This window comes from Cryptomeria japonica, chromosome 3, assembly GCF_030272615.1.
Source record: "Cryptomeria japonica chromosome 3, Sugi_1.0, whole genome shotgun sequence".
Lineage (NCBI taxonomy): Eukaryota > Viridiplantae > Streptophyta > Pinopsida > Cupressales > Cupressaceae > Cryptomeria > Cryptomeria japonica.
In genome coordinates this window covers 951,727,229-951,744,705 of record NC_081407.1, presented here as the reverse complement: position 1 = coordinate 951,744,705, position 17,477 = coordinate 951,727,229, and the positions used below count along the sequence as shown (strand labels likewise).

The 17,477-nt window shown below is 39.0% G+C and overlaps 1 protein-coding gene across 3 annotated transcripts in view; it reads right to left on the bottom strand.

The window, feature by feature from the left end:
• The window catches only part of LOC131038920 (uncharacterized), a 302,639-nt gene that overhangs the window by 87,132 nt on the left and 198,030 nt on the right, over positions 1-17,477 (bottom strand). For all 3 annotated transcript variants that reach the window (XM_057971505.2, XM_057971504.2, XM_057971506.2), the window contains exon 8: positions 9,222-9,272. In XM_057971505.2, coding sequence (XP_057827488.2) covers positions 9,222-9,272 — 51 coding nt within the window. The remainder of the gene's footprint in view (positions 1-9,221; positions 9,273-17,477) is intronic.

The window sequence follows — 17,477 nt, the reverse complement described above, 5'->3', positions numbered from 1 at the left end:
GGCTGAGAGTTGATAAGGTAGCATACTCCATAGAGGACTTGGAATTTGCTAGTGGGTTGCAAGCAGACATATTGGGTTTTGAGGCTCATCGATCGGTCTGGAGTGATGGATTGAGGCATGTAGATCGCCACCTAGAGGGTATGCAATACAAGATACACCATCCTCCTATGCCCCTAAACATGGTGTTGTTCCAGTTGTGCATGAGATTTCAGGATTACGTTCGAGCAGAGCGTACAGCAGATCGAGACATCTGGAAGGAGTACTTGCGCTGAATTTTCGGAAAAGGGGTCCACAACAAGGAAAAAGTGCTTTCCTAAAGTATATGTTTCTTTTAAATCTTAAAGTGCACTTTTTCAGACATAAAGTTTCTTTCTTAACTACCAAAGTTATTGTAAATTTTAAGCTCCGTGCATGTGCACTTTTTGGAGCAGCTTTATGTTTGGTAGTTATTGATTTCCTTTTGGTGGTTGTTGATATTTTGCTTCCCATTTATGGGTATGGGCAGTTTTGATTAGAGGATGAATCTGGCCCACTTGTCTAAGTTTAATCTTGGCCATTCATCCATTTTAAGAACTCTATATAAAGGAGTTAGTTTCTCCTTTATTCTAGGCAGAAAGTTAAAGATTGTTGCAAAAACTTTGGCAAAATATATACAGATTTAAATGGATGTTAAAGCTGTCTTTTTTACTATGAGTGCATGGTCCTCTTCTCCATCTCTTTTGTATTTTCTGCAACTGTATTTACTTTTCAGACAGCTTGTTTATGCATGTATTTGATGGAAATCTTGGTTCATACCACTAGGAAATAATTGATTATCATTCCCTCTGCATGGTTAGTCTGAGCCCAATTTTGTGCTATGTTCGGTTGTTAGATTTGAATGAATGGGTGTAAGAGTCCAGCGTTTGTATTTACCAGCTTGAAAATTCAAAGTTCCTAGATGATTGCACTGGTTTTTACCTAGTTGTGCTAATTAGCTGGCAAAGTAATTTCTGGTTATTTTAAGATTTTCGTCTATGTGTTCAAATATGTTGTCTTAGTTAAGTTAGCTAGCTGTTCTTATTACTCTTTATCCTTATTCCCCCTTTTTTTCCCTTTTTTTAAAAAAGAAACCTGCAAGTCAGGCTGAAGTAGCATCAAGTTAAAAGCAAATCAGATGAAATAGGACTGTAAGATTTTAGGGAACCAGTGCGAAACCAATTTCATCTAACCGTAAGTCCCCTTTGTGTTTCCAGCAAAACACATCAACCACTGAGCTATCCTGCAGTCAAGACTTGACAACCGAAACCTTGAGGTCATCCCCCATTGATCAATTTAAAACAGCATTAGGGATTTCCTTATCTCAAGAGAGGATAGGATACTTAGCATTCTATTCTGCGTTGGTCGGATGAAGTCGTAGTTCCGCGATTTTAGCCACGTCAACAGGACCACCTTCATGTTCCTTCTGAGAGACGATAGGAGCCCTTCCGCGAACCATTGTTTCTTTAGGCCATCAACTAGCTAGTTTTCCATCTTGTTCAGTAATTCTTTCAGCCTAAGGTTGTAAGCCCAAACACTTTCACTTTTGCCTTGCTTGGTATTGTAAATTCAGCCACAATCTCATTGTCATCCCTCAGGAGTTTGAATTCCTCCTCGAAGGCCTTTTTCAGATTATTCCATCTTGTTTTGTGTTGGGCATCGAGGTCGGTATACCAATCAATTGCCATCCCCCGAATGGTGGCCCAAAATGCCTTCAACCAGTAATCCTAGTCGTCTTGGCCATTTGCCTCCCAAATGATTATACATGTTTTGCAGTGTCGTATGGGATCCTCAGACCCATCCCCCATGAATCTTGGAAGCTTTTGTTTCTCCAAGGTGTTCTGATTGTGCGCCATTGTTCTCACCTGGAAGGTATTGTGCACCGCCTGGAAGGTACCATGTGCATTCGACCAGATTGGACCATTCTGCTCTATGTGTTCCGGTGTTGCACCCTCGGCCACACACGAGCTTTCTATGCGTCCACCTTTTGCGTCTTCCGCACCTTGGTCACCCTCGTTTCTATATTCTCTCCTTCCTGGAATCTTCAGCTCCAACCCTCCTAATTTTGATGGCTCCACTAGAGACAGATTCCCAATTCTATACAGATTGGTTTCAAAAATTTCAGCAACCTCGCCCTCAAGGTCCCGTACTACCTCTTCGTCACGTTTTGAGTGTTCCAACGGGCTATTCTGAGACTCGGTTTTGTACTCTTCACTCGACATCGAGTGTGTGGCGTGGTCGGCGAGATCCTCCTTTGCTACGTCTAGAAGTGGTAGGCCCCTTGCAACCTCTACCAACTGGTTCCACATACACGGTTTCGACCTCTCCCGACTCACACTCCGACTCACTCTGACTCTTACTTTGCCTTTCCGGACTTGGCGAGCCTTCAAAAATCTCCCTTAGTCGTCGTCTTCGTTCACTTTGTTCTCTGATACGTAAGGATCTTCGTACCAATCCTTCCCCTAACTCTCGGGTGGTACTAGTACGCCATCAGTTCTTATTTGGCCATAGGGGAATTAATTGCCATGGGGTACGACGTCTACTCGTATCCCTCTCCTCCTCTTCCCTACAGTTCCGTTCTTCATACCTTTGCAGTATCTGTTGCCGACGACGTTTGCGATTGGTTTCTTCCCTTTGGTCTTGTTGTTCAATGAGATTTCGTGCCAATAGCCTCAGAAGGCTCTCGAGAAGATCAAATACGACAGGATTGACTGTGAGTTTGCCACATACCGTGCCTTCAAGGACCGCTCTCTCCCGAGCTTCCCTCTGCACGTACTGGATGATCGAAACCTTCCACAGATCCACCAAATCCTCCGTTAGTTGATCCTCTCGTACTTCCTCTTGTGTGACCTCTTCGTGTGTATCACTTTTAGTAATTATTAACTTTAAAACTATAGAAAGGGGGGGTTGGGTTGGGGATCTTAGTTCCAGGGGGCATGGTCGCCCAAGGGGGGGGGACTCTAGTTGGTGGGATGAGTTAATAGTTATAGTCATAGTTCTAGTTATAATAGTAGGGCCCTAGGCAGCCCCTCCTATCGGTAGTAGTCCGATCAGGGGGAAAGTAGTTAATTAATCAGCCTACTATTCACTTCTGCTCGAATGGTTGGCCCATTAGCGTTTACCACCTACTGTCATATTGATCTCCGGAGTTCGTATCAGCAACGGTGCCAAAATGTTTACTCCCTACGGTGAATATGCTTTAACTCTACGGAATAAACAGAGAATTCCAGTATGCATAGAACATAAATAATATCATAGTAACATAGACAGAATGATATGACTTTATTGCTCAGTAATGGATAGTACAACCATATCAGAACTATTTGTTCAATCATAACTCTCGTTCCCAAATACATTGCCAGACTATATACCACTTGATCGGTTGGTGAAGGTGCCAACTATCAGAACTACCAACTACCTACGGGAACTAATTATCCATTACATGCCATATTAACATAACAAACCATGTTTTATTTAGTGATGACATAATTGTCATCTACACCCAAAAGGTGGCAACATTTAAGGTTAGAGGTGTTTTACTGGGGCATCATATAATCACTCTCATCGATACAAGTACTGTCCATAATTTCATTGACGAAGGCCTTGTGACTAGGAGAGGACTTCAGACAGAAGACCATGAAGGTTTCAAGGTGATGGTAGCAAATGGATATAAGCTCAATTGCACCCAAAAAATTTCTAATTTAAACATAGAATTCGGGGAGTATAAGCTAAAGGATGATTTTTATGTGGTGAACATAGGAGACACTGATGTCGTTTTAGATGCATTGGATGCAAACACTTGTAGAGTTCATAATGCATTTACAAAAGATGAAGATGAGTTTTGAGGCAAATGGGAAGAGAATAGTAGTTAGAGGGATGTCAAATGGGGGTCCCAAAGTAGTATCCTTTAAGAGGATGGAAAAATTGATTAGACATGATCAAGTGGAGTGGACAAAAGAGTGTCTCATAATGCCCGCAATTTTAAGTAGCAAAAGAACAACTAAAACTAGATATTCAAAGGATGCTATCTAAGCATAGCATGGTGTTCAGTACTATGCCATTGGAGTGCCACCTTAAAGAGGGATTGAGTATGTCATAGAGTTGGAGGAAGGTGCTAAACCAGTAATCATTACACCATACAACCATCTAAAGAGTCATAAGGATGAGATTAAAAAAGTCATTGAGGAATTATTGGATAAGGGGCACATTAGACACAACAATAGTTCTTTTGCTTAGGCACTAGTTTTGGCGAAGAAGGATGGCACAATGCGAACATGCATCAACTACGAAGCTCTGAACAAGAAGACAGTCAAGAACACATATCCTATTCCTAGATTTGATGAGTTGCATGGTGCTTATTACTTCTCAAAGATTGATTTGAGGTCAAGATATCATCAGATAAGGATGAGGAAGGAGGATGTAGAGAAGACCGCTTCATTTTGGTCACTTTGAGTTTCTTGTAATGCCTTTTGGTTTGACTAATGCACCAGCCACTTTCTAGTCTTGTATGAATCAGGTATTCAAGAAGCAGCTAAGAAAGTTTGTGTTAACATTTTTTGCTAATATCCTGACTTTTAGCAAAACTTGGGAAGAACATATGAGGTATCTTAAGGAGATATTGAGCATATTTGAGAGTGAGTCCTTTTATGCCAAAGAGTCTAAGTGTGACCTTGGCATGAAAGAACTTCTCTACCTTGGTCACATCATTAGTTCAAAGGGAATGAGAGTTGATCCTCAAAAGATCAAGGCTATTGTTTTTTATATTATACAGCAGCAAAACAAGAGTTCTTACCCTATAGAGAAAAAACCCATAGGCACCTTTAGCCAATCATTGTTGAGTGGCCTACATCCACTACATGTTTTGGTCTATGTGGATTATACACTAGATTCGTTAAGGGATTTTCTCAAACAGAAGATCCAATTACAGATTTGACAAAAAAGGGGGCTTCTGAGTGGTCCAACACAATGCAAAAGTGTTTTGATCACTTCAAACTGGTTATGTCAACTTGCCCAGTTTAGGCAATTCCATATTTCTCCAAACCTTTTGAGTTAGAGTGTGATTCTTTAGGAGAGGAGATACGTGTTACACTAATGCAGCAGAAGCACCCAATTTCCTTTGAAAGTAGGAAGCCGAGAGGTGCGCAGAAGAGTTACTCTATCTATGAACGAGAGATGTTCACCACCAGGCATGTGCTGGCCAAATTCAGACCTTATTTGATTGGGGCAAGTTTATCATCAAAATTGACCACAATAGCATAAAACATTTTATGAATCAGTAAGATCTCAATGATAGGCAACAAAAGTGGGTGAGCATACTATTGTTCTACGACTTTGATATTGTGTATGTTAAAGGAAAGAAAAACTTAGTTGCTGATGCACTTTCCAGGAGGCCTCATTTGTGCTCATTAGTTGAGATCACTGCTGATTGGAGAGATGATTTCCGCAAAATATGCTAAGGATTCTTGAGCAGCAGAATAATTGAGGGCACTATTCAGGATGGCAGGTATACAGTGATTAATGAGTTGATTTTTTACAAGTAGAGGATTCATTTGGTGCATAATTCACAGCTTAAGGTGAAGATACTGGAGACTTTGTAATGTCCCCGGGCTTACACTTAATGTTCATAACCATTTGTTAGGCAAATATCATATATAATGCACCAAAATCTCTTAGTTTAATAGTTCAATAGAAGGGAGATTCCAGTTTATGTATTGTAAGAATTATTGACCATATTACCAAATATCTTGAATAGCTTCAGCCTATATCCTTCCACTAATACCGTGATGCAACATTCAATCTATGTCTTGAGTATACTATAATAATATTTGTAGATTCATTTGGTCTACTTGTTTGCATATCATAGAAACGGGACTCGCCCGGACTCGGCGAGTCCCAGTCCAAGTCATGCTCGCCGAGGCTCTGGGGCTCGGACTCGGACTCGCCAGACTCGCCGAGTTGGCGAGTTTGGCTCAAACTCGTCGAGTACCAAGCCTCAAACTCGGCTACTGGCTGGGTTAGTAAAATGACAAAAAATGTACATTTTAAAAAAAAAAATTTAAATGAATGGTATCGTCTTTGTTCACTACAACCTCCCCTTGACCCCACCTTAGGGGCGCTGCCCCCAAACCCCCGTCGAAAAATATGGGGGGAAAACTGCGTCGATAGAAGTAGGGATAATTTAAGCTCCAAGTCTGACACTGATTGAATCAACCAGGTAGATATAGAGGCTGAGACTGTAGCCATGGCAGAGGAGGAGCGAAGAGCACGAGCACAGACAGGAGATTCAGAGGCAGATAGTGACACGGATGTTCCTGATGTTGGTGAGCATTGCATGGTGTCACGGGGAGCGGCTATGGCTGTCGAATCATCCAGGACCTACCTTAGACGCCTTCGCAGGGGGCCGGGGCCGGGGCCGGAGGGTGCAGGCTCCTCTGAGCCATAGGCTTGTAGTTGTATTTACCTTTGGTATTTGTATGAAACATTTGATGATGATCATATGATGACATGGATTTTTTATTCCATGAGTTTTGTAATATTGTATGCATTTGACAATATTTATATATCTATGTTTGTTATTTCCTTCAGCTACAATTTGCATTTGTGCTTATGTGATTGATGTATACTCGTGTATGTAATCAAATGAGCCGAGTTTGATGATGTTATTGTGTCTTTAAGGTGTATTCAATAAAGAGTGCCTGAAACAAGTTTTAAATCTTTAAAAATCTCTAAATTTCTTGAGTTTTTCACTTTCCCGAGTCCAGCTGAGTCCCGAGTCCGAGTCCGAGTCCGAGTCGGCCTTGCCGAGTCCGAGCTGAGTCCGAGTCCCGTTTCTTTGATTATGGCCAATTGAGATTTAGTTTCATAGTCTTGCTTGTAATTGTATAATTGAAAGATTAATATATATTGTTGAGACATGGACCAGCTAGGACTCGAACCTAGGACCTTCCATACGCTGCTGGAGTGCTCTACCACTGAGCTACTATTCCCTCTTGGACCAGTCCATTGTTGGTCTGGGTGTGGCTTATTTCCAACACCAACACCCCCCCTTAAGCCACACCTCTTGTGTGCTTGGGGCTCCTAGCCTGGACCTGGCTTTGATACCATGTTGAGACATGGACCAGCTAGGACTCGAACCTAGGACTTTCCATACGCTGCTGGAGTGCTCTACCACTGAGCTACTGGCCCCTCTTGGACCAGTCCATCTTCGGTCCGGGTGTGGCTTATTTCCAGCACCAGCATATATGACTTCTTCAATCCAAATTACTTGTTAATGAGTGATTTAAGATGAATATATGAATATAATGATAATATTAACACAAATAAGTTTCTGACCTGTAAGTAAATTTGTACACAAGTGAGAGAATTTGGATCTTGCTTATATTATGAAAGAATAGAAATTCTGACACTGGTAAAGATCTGATCACTCTTCCTGAGTTGTATCTTATATCCCTGTGTTTTAAGTAGGAACGGGTCTGCATGATGAGGCTGCAACAATGGCATTGCAATTTCATGTTGGGACAAGATGCTTACTCTCTATTTTGACATTTTGATGATAATTGGCACAATAGGACTATTGACTTTGATAACTCTTATGTTTATTCGATGTAATTATGTAATTTAGAAATGATATCCTGACGTAAATGTTTACTTTTTGAATTATGCTTGCTAATCAATGAATGCATGCTTTCATTTTGAAGATATTATTGCATTCAATGTCTTTTTGAATTTGAAGGATGGTAGTTCCTACTTTGTCTCAAAAGGGATTACAACTTAGATGCCAATTAATGAATGCTGCTGGGAACATGGTCATAACTCCAAGTTGCTGAGAGTGGGGGCTAGTTTCCATTCACCATGAATGTTGAAATCCCCTGATTTCAGCGACTGTTCTCATTGTTGCTACAAATGCTCCAACTGTCTCCAAGTGCCCCTTCAATTAGTCATAGTGATGAATCTCCGTTCTTTTGAGTCATGGCATTAATAAGGTCAATGTAAGCAGTGACCAGTTAGTTATTAGGCTAGTTGATTATTCATTGCAATTTCAAATTCTGTTATAGCTTTTCCCTCTTTTATTCAAAAACTCTGTAATTCACCCTCCTTTGGGCCCGTATGAAAGCAAGTTTGAAGCTTTTGATCCAGTAAGGCATTTCCATAGATCCCTCCAGGAGGAAGAGCAGGGCCCGCTCGACCAATGGAAGGTGATATTTATTGTGATTGTTTAATTTGTAATGTGTCAATCGAATCTTTCATTTCTTTCAGCCATAGTAGAGTTTGTTATATTCAATTAAGAGATTTGTTTAAGTTTAATGATTCTGAAGTTTCATAGTTTCCAGGATTAGCGAATTTCATTTTTGTCTTACTATAGATGTCATTTTGATGCAGTAGAATTAATGATTTAGTTGGCTATACAAAAGTTTAAATCTAGCACTAAAGTTAATCTTCAGACATAGTTATATTTTTAAGGTGTATCTTACACGAGAATACAAGGACATTAGCATGTCAAAGAATCATCTTTGAGATTAAGTAGCTAATATCAATCAATTTAATTAGAATGCACAAATGAACCCAAGGACCAATCATTATATATATGTCTATGATGTTATCATTGGTGAACCAAAGATTGCCCACAAATGCCAAATAATCCAGGAATGCAATTCACAGGGATTAACCAATGTAAATCACTGAACAATACTACTAAAAAGGCCGACTTTTGATTTCAACACTAGGCAATTGAACCCATTGAAAAGAATATCTTTGAAAAACACACTTGACACAAGGAAAATAACAATATGATTTCTTTTGATCTTATATTAAAAAATTTACAAGATTTTATTAATCACTGCTAATAGAAGGATAAAAAAAATTGAAGTAAATCATAGCTTGATGATAACTACAAAACATTTCTGGCATATCAAATAAAATTCAATGATTAAACAACACTTTCTAGCCAACTAAGTGCATGCTAGCAATGTGAAGAAGCATGTAATCCCTATCCATATAATTAACTTATACCCATTGTAATTACAATATATTGTAGAAAAGGTGATGTTTTAAAATTAAACAATTCATTTAGTTTGTAAGCATTGGCCAGAATATACAGTAATATTTGTTATTGCCACCAAAAGAAAAGATAGCAAATATTTTAGCATTATACTTAATAATACATATCTCAAAATTGAAAATGAGATGTGAATAAAACTAAATCATACCTTAATTTCACTTCCTCGAAGTCGTTTCATTTTTAAGTTTTGGGACAGAATCTGCAGCAACAAGCAGAAAATTGAGTGCTAATTTCTCACAAGATATTGGTAAAAGAACCAAAATTCTGATTGAGAAAAATTAACCAAACATGTTCTTAAATCCATGCCTACCTTCAGATATAAAGCTATAGTATGCAGTTAATGAAAAAAATGAGATTAAAAATTGAAAAACAAAGAAAGAGAACGAAACCATATCAATGTCCATATATGACTAAAGTATGTCAGTGGGACTCAACAGTAGAACCAAATTACCAATAATAATATGCGCAAGCCAAAAAGGAACTCCAGCCCAAAACGAGAAAAATGACTATAAGCTACAATTAGAGGAGTGCATTAAGGTGGACAACTCTTGTTAATTCTAGTATTGCATTGTAGAAGGCTTCCTCTATGGCCTAGCTACCATAAAGAGCTTTTATTTTTCAAAAGAAAAAAATGGAATAAAAAGGGAAGGAAGAGCACCAACTCTAAACCTCAAACAATGATATTAACTATTAAGATATAGAACTCATTTTGCTATTTTCCAAATTGTGAAAACAAAGAAAGAGAAAAGTTGTGAGATAGAAGAGAGCAGTAAAGGAAAGAAGGCAAGAGAAACTCAAATCTACATCATTTGAGGTAGATTTACTATCATTGTTCATTTTGTGTTTTTTTTGAATTTTGACCACCAAACTAAACCAAGACAACAAATAAAAATTGAAAAAAAACAACTGGAAACACATGATTATATAATGTCCTTTTTTTGGTCCATTCCAACATACTTGGAAACACCCAACTTTCTTGGAGGGGGGAAACATTATTGAGAAGATATTCTAACAGTGGTAACGAGTTCATAGAGCCCAGATGAGTATAATAGTCCCATCTGCATGCAGATCCAACATTTTGGAATCACTCCACACTTCAAGAAGCTTGTCATCTTAGGAGAATGCCAACTTGCACATAGATCAATTCCCTATGCACTTAGGGTATTGATGGTAAGTCAGATTCATAGTTTTGGTTACTTTATTATTTTTTGTAACTTTGGTAGTTGTATGGAAAAGAATTTGGCTAAACTCAAGTGACATTATCGCACCCTAGACAAGCAAGTCTCCCATCCAGGAATAGAAATTGGAAAGGGATTAATACTAGGCCTGAATAAGGACAAAACCGAACTGTACTATGAGCAACCTTAGTCATTAATTCATAATATGGGCAGCCCTCTTCATGACTTGACTTTGCATTTAAAATTGAATTTTTGGAATGAATTTATTGCTTGCTTTCTAGGTCGGCCTCCTACCTTGACACTTGCATTTGCCATGCCTTGAATGATATATACGCAAAGTGGAGTGCTCATCTTCCAAGCAAATTTCATGCTTCATGGATTTATTCCAGATGAATTTCTGTCCTGCTCAAGGGTTTCACTTGCATTTTTATCCAAATTCCCTAGAAATTTCGGGGATTTAACAAGTCATGCATAAAAACTTTCCGGGATTTCAAGCAGTCATGCATAAAATTTTTTTAGGATTTCAAGCAGTCATGCATTCAAAACAACTTATGCATGGCAAGGATATGCATTAACTCTTTGGCAAAAATCAAAGTAATCTTGCAATTTCAAGTGAAAATTGAAGGTGATTAAGGAGTTTTTGGCGTAATTTTGAAATCTTGCAAGGATTTTCCAAGCGAAACTTGAGCTTGACTTATGCATTTTATAGTAGAGTGTTCACTTATGTATGAAATTTCATGAGGAAATGCCTCTTATCCTTGCATTTTCAAGTGAAAATTCACTTAGGTTTTACATTTTTGAACGAAATTGCAAAGTGGAACCAACATTTTCAATTGGAAATGCAAGGTGGGCTTACAATTTGAAGTGGAAATGCATATGATGCTTGCAATTCCGCAAGGCAATCTTACAATTTGTATCCGTACTTCACCCATCTCTTTCAAACTTTATCCATTCACACCCATATTTTTTCACTTTCACAATTCCAAGTTTTGAGTTGTAATTTCATGATTTTCATCATTGGAGTTCACTTGCCAAACTCAAGACTTGACAAAACTAACCCTTCATTCTAAGGCCAGAGACTAAAATTATCACCAGGCTAAGAAAAACAAAGTTAAACAACTAAGACTAACAAGTGAAAAAGAGGGGTCCCCATTTGCAATGGGGCGTGTGTGTTTACGACACAATAGTAAGGCTCTTCTTTTTTATTGCTATCACTTTCTCTTAGCTAAGAACAATTTGTAATGAAGTGTCTAGATTTCCCACAATTGAAAGATTTAAATGGCAGCCTCCCTTTTTTCTTTCTTCTTATCTTTTGAACAAAAAGAGCTTCCCCTTTATCCGTATCTTCCACAGAGTCTTTAGTTACAATAGATTCTTTCTCTTTTAATCTTCTTGCAGCTTTCAAGGCTGATTCTCCTTTAAGTGTATCCCCCTTTCCAATCCTCATTTCATAAGTTGTAAGAATTCCATGTAGCTCATCCATGGATGATTTGTCCAAGTCCTTCATTTCTTCTATCATAGAGACTTTATAATCAAATATATCAAAGACTGACCTTAATATTTATTGAACTATTCTTGATTCCTCTACTTCTTCACCAAAACCTTGTATGGTATGAACTTTTTCATCAACTCGAAGTAGATATGCTGCAATGTTCTCTACCTCCAACATCTTGAGACTTTCAAATTCCCTTCTATGAGTTTGTAGTTTGGCTTTCTTTACTTTGGGGTCTCCTTCATAGATGTTCCTTAATTTGTCCCGTATGTCCTTCACAGATTTGCAATGCATCACCTTTACAAGTTTTGATTCTGTTAATTCACAAAAAATTGCATTTTTCGCTCTTGCATCACTTTCATATGCCTTCTTTCTTTTGCATCTACTAGAGGAGTTGCTGGAGCCTTAGATTAATTCACCAAAGATTGCCAAAGTTCAGAACCTAGGGCAAGTACTTATATAGATTTCCATTCTTGGGCTCCAAAAGGCATAGTTTTTTCCATCGAATGATGGAGCTTTGTTTGAGGAGAATCCTTCTTGTACACCCATGTGTTACCCTTTAGATCTTCCTTCTAGTTGGTTAGACTAATTCGAAGGGGTTGGCTATAATACCAATTGTTGAGCACACGATTATACTAAGAGGGGGGAGTGAGTCAGTATAATAATCACTTTTATCAATTTAAACTTTATCAACTGCAATTACAACAATCATACACATGCCAAGAACACAATAACACAATACATACGTGGAAACCCTTAAGGGAGAAAACCACAGCTAGTTACTTGCTTTATATGATTATTCCTTTACAAATTTAAAGGTACCAACCCCTCATTCAATTTGTGAGAACTTTCCCACTAGAGGCACCAACTCCTCATTCAAAAATGTAGTCACAAGAGTTATAATCCTCTTCTCAATCTGCAATAAATTCTTTTTCAATTCTGCTACAATTTGTCCTTAAATCTGCCACAAAAACTGATTTCAATCCTTGGCAAAATTCTGATTACAAAGTTGTCATAGACCTTCTCACAATTTCTTTCTATAATCTGCCAATAATTTTCACAACTTACTCTTCATAAGTCAGCTGCATATCAGATGCTAAGGAACAATGTAAAGTATGATTTATGTGAATGGATGAGGAGTGAATTGATGTTAAACCTTGGTAAGATCAAAGGAATCAAGAAAGGCACTTTTAGATATGGAAATTTGATTGTTTGTTTAATGCTTTACTTCCTGAATGAGCTACCCGGTCTAGGGAAGAAGTATTGGGCTCATGACATACAGGTAGGTATGCAGATCAAGGAAGCAATCACCGGTCTTGGTACCGGCAGAGATGAGAAACTTTGGGGGTATTTCAAGACATTTCAAGAAAACATGAGGCAAAGGGAGAGAATATCAAAGAACATTGTGGAGAAGTATTCCACTGATATCTGTTTTATGGTAAAAACTAATGAAACTCTTATGGAAACAGTTGAACCTAGGAAAATCTGGATTACTGAGCTTGGATATGAGGTGGATGATAGCATTTTTGAACTCTATGCAAAGATGCTGTTAGATGCCCCATTAGATGATAAAACAGAGCATTTTGGTACAGCAGGAGAGAAGGCTCTTGAAGTGAAAACCAATTTTAACAGGAAGAGAAGAGAGAAGAAAATAGAAAAGATGTCTGCATATGTACAAGATGTAATTTATAAGCTAGACACTCAACTAGGTTCAGGATCCAAACAGGCAGCTAAACCGGCAGAGGTTGGTACTCCAGAAGTGAAGAAGCCACAAGTTTACATTTCCCCTATCACTTCTAATTCTGATTCTGAGGATAATGAACCTCTGGCTTTCAGAAGGGTACAAAGGAAGAATGTGGTACAACCACCAGTAGAGCAGAGGAAGGCAGAGCCTAGGAGGAGACTTGTTAGAAAGGCAACTAAGCCTACTGCACCTCCACCACCAGCAAGGAAGCCTATGCAAAAGAGGAAACCAATCACACCGGCAACCACAAGCAAAAAGAAGAAGGATGATGATACTAAAACCGGTAAGACCACAATGACCTATGCTGAGCTTATTGATGAAATTAAAAAAGATAAAATATTGAAAAATGTATCAAAGTATTATGAAGATTTAGAAGAGAATGAGCAAAATGAATTAGAAGAGGCTATTTTGTTGTATATAGACATTTATAAGAAAGCCTTAGTTGAAATTTTGAAGGAGATACCTTTATCCTTGTTTAATAAACTTGAGGCTAATAGACTTGACGCTGTCAAGAGAGATAGGGAGATTAAGGAAGTAGCACTTTTGGAAATGTGTGGTGCTGTAAATAATGAAGAAATGAAAAGATGTATAGATACTGCAAATAGGACAATTTTCAGTAGTAAATCCCGACAGATAAGCCTTATGATGGGGAGAGTAAATGAGGTGATAAATGAGACTAGTAAGGGATGGACCAAATTCTTTCAGAAAAAACCCAGATTTTCTCACATCTCAAGAAGAATTGCAAGGGCAACAACTTCCACCATTCCTGACAAATCAAAAGGGAAAGGTATTTTGGGCAGTTCAACTCCAATTTTGACACAACCGGCAGTTAAGGAGAATGTACAGTCTGTACCGGCACAGACCATTTTTGAGAAGGCAATGTATAGGACACTGTAAATACTGTGGATAAAACTCTGCCAGCAGTAACTGACACTGCACCAAGTGGTGAAGCCACCGGTGCAAAAGAGGTTGAGATGGACAAGGTAAAAGCAACTGAGTCCATACCGGCAGTTAAAACTGATTCCCCAACAAAAGTTTTGGCAATTGACACTTCTCAGGTTGAGAAGAAATCAGTCTCTGAGTTGAGTCCAACTGAATTGACGATGATGGCTACTCAGAAATTACTGAAGTAAGGTACTATAGAGAAAGGAATAATTGATCAATCGGTCACAGTGTTGCACAAATTAATACCTGACTATCAAATTGAAGATGGAGCAAGCCCTTCCGGCAAGCTCAAGACTCTAACAGAGCATATCTCCACCAATTTTCAATATCTGAGGCAGATTGCAGACCGACAGGCTTTGGATAAATTCACAGCAGCTAAAAGAATAACTTTTGATCAGATTATAGAAACAGAGAAGAAGAAAATTGAGGACAAACTTATTCCTATTGAGGGTTGTTTAAAACAATGTACAAATATCTACAGAGTGTGTTGTAACATAGAAATTCTTACGGCTAATGTAGATGGCAGATTGAAGGAGCTATACGATAAGATAGCTAAAATTGCTAATTCTTTTGATGGATTGACTGCACTGACCACATTTGTTGATGGACAAATTTTGTCCTTATTAAACCAAATTTTTGCTTTTGAGAAGGAGAGAGATAAAATCATGCGAAGAGCAAGAAATCTAAGAGGACTAGTAAGTCCTAGACTAGATTCATTGGGTGTTCATAAGAGAGACTGCATGGACATGTTAGCTAAACCCACACCGGCAGATATCCAAGAGAAGGAAACACTTGCCCACTTACTAAGTGGACTAGCATCTATTTCTAATACTTTCAAATCCGGCTGGGATACATATCTTCAGTTATTACAAAAAGCATACCCAGAAATCTTGAAGATGATTAAGCTCATTAACAGTATTCTTTTGTTCTGGAAAACTTTCAATTCTTTCACCAGTCTTTGGCATTAATGTCAAAGGGGGAGTATGCATATATGTGAAAAACATCAGAGGATACCAGATAAAAACACATGGGAAGGAGATTGGATGGAATGTATTGCTTAGGGGGAGCATACCGGCAGGGAATCTATTTTTCACATGAGTGTTGCCATCAATGCCAAAGGGGGAGATTGTTGACAATTGACACTCATTGGAATCATTTTGTTGTCATTGATGGCAACAAGATCAGATGGAAGTCATATACCGACACTAGGAGGCATATACCGGCAGATACCGGCTTTGGAGCATTCAGGGCTACACCGGCACCGAAACCGACATCAATACTTCATTGGAAGCCGACATCAAGGAGGATTTACTTAATAAATCATTTTGTAATTATTGTCAAGGCCGACATTGAATATCTTTTGTAAATGTATTGTAAGCCGACATAAGGCATATTATTTGTAATAGGTATATAGGTGAGTCTGCTAGGTTATTTTGAAGGATATGAAATGTATGGATATAGGAGAATATTGCAGAACCGTATAATGCGAAATATATGTATGAAGATCATTTTGTATGCGTATGTTATAGCATGCAATGATCTGTAGATAACTTGGAAAGCATTCTTGGAGAAGTGATATGTTGTCAAGTAATTACACATGTGTTAATTTGTGTGTTAAAGGTCGACAGTTAACTTGACGGTTGCCAATAGTTGGAACCGGGTAACCGTGCCGACACCTATATAGTCGTCCTTGTTTCCAATTTGTGAGAAGGATAGTATAGGCTTGATGATATCTAATGTACTGGCACATGTTATCAATGAGAATGTAGTATTGAGTTCATCTATTGGTTTGCATCTATGTATATTATCATATTCTGGTTATCTGCAATGCACTAAACACACAATCACACCCGTAGGGAAAACATATGGCATTGTTGCCTAAATTAATCTAGAGCACGGGAATATACTACATGGCACGTGGATAATGGGACAACCATTGCCCGAAGGGACAAGCAATAATCCTGATGAAGAGCATGAAGAACTGTTCGAGGGAGAACTAGCACTTACGAAAGATTTCTCCTGCATCCTCCAAGCGGCGATCGAAACACACGTACGAAGAGAAGCCACCACCGAGGATGTTCCAGAGGATGTTGTGTGGAGTGCACTTGGTATAAGTCCGGCAGTAAATCGTTTGATGAGCAACTTGCCCAACCTTCTAGCACAGGCATTTTTGGCTCTTCAAAACCGCAAGGAAGACACCTATCGGGAGAACCGACTATAGCAAATCCTACGGGAGTTTTACGAGCACCAAGAAGAGGAGCACGATGAAACCGAGCGAGGGGTAAATAATCCCTGAACTGTGTACGGGCGAAGGAGAATAAACAAGAACAGCCCCATTGTAATGAGTATGTCCGTGACATACATTATATACGAGGGATGAATTAATAAAAGTGTTCTTTTTAATACGATGTCTTGTTCTATTTCATAAGGAAAATTTAGAATTAATGCCCAATCTGCTAAATAAGGACAAAAACAAAAAGGAATACGTAGCGGACTCTGAAGCCGCCCAATGAGCATTAATTCTCGAACAACAAGCAGAACAAAGAAGAAGATTCAAGACGATTGCCGAGGAAGGAAGCGGCAGAAATGGCAGCAATGGCTCTGGTGAGGACCAAGATGCGGTGCTAATCGAAACCACCAGGAAATGGTTGGGGGATTTGTCCCTCACGTTGGAGGAGATCGGTGATGGGAGTGCAGTCACTCCGTACACACCATTTAGGGGAAATGACGGGAGTGCAGTCAATCCGTACACACCATTTAGGGGAAACGAGACGAGAAGGGAGAAGGGGACCGAAACCAAGAACAAAGAGGTCGGGGATACCGGTGCGATCGAAGGTGTCAGAGGGACACAGGGGCACGGTACGATAAGCAATCTGTTTGGCTCAGCGGCATCCAATCCTAAAAGTCAAAGTCACGTAATACGAACCAACACGCACCAGTTTCTAGAGGACCAACCTCTGGAGGGTCGGGTTCGGGAGGCACAGGCATAGCGCAACCAAGAAGTGTGATGGCAAACAAACAAAAATTGCCAAAGTTCGCGGGGGA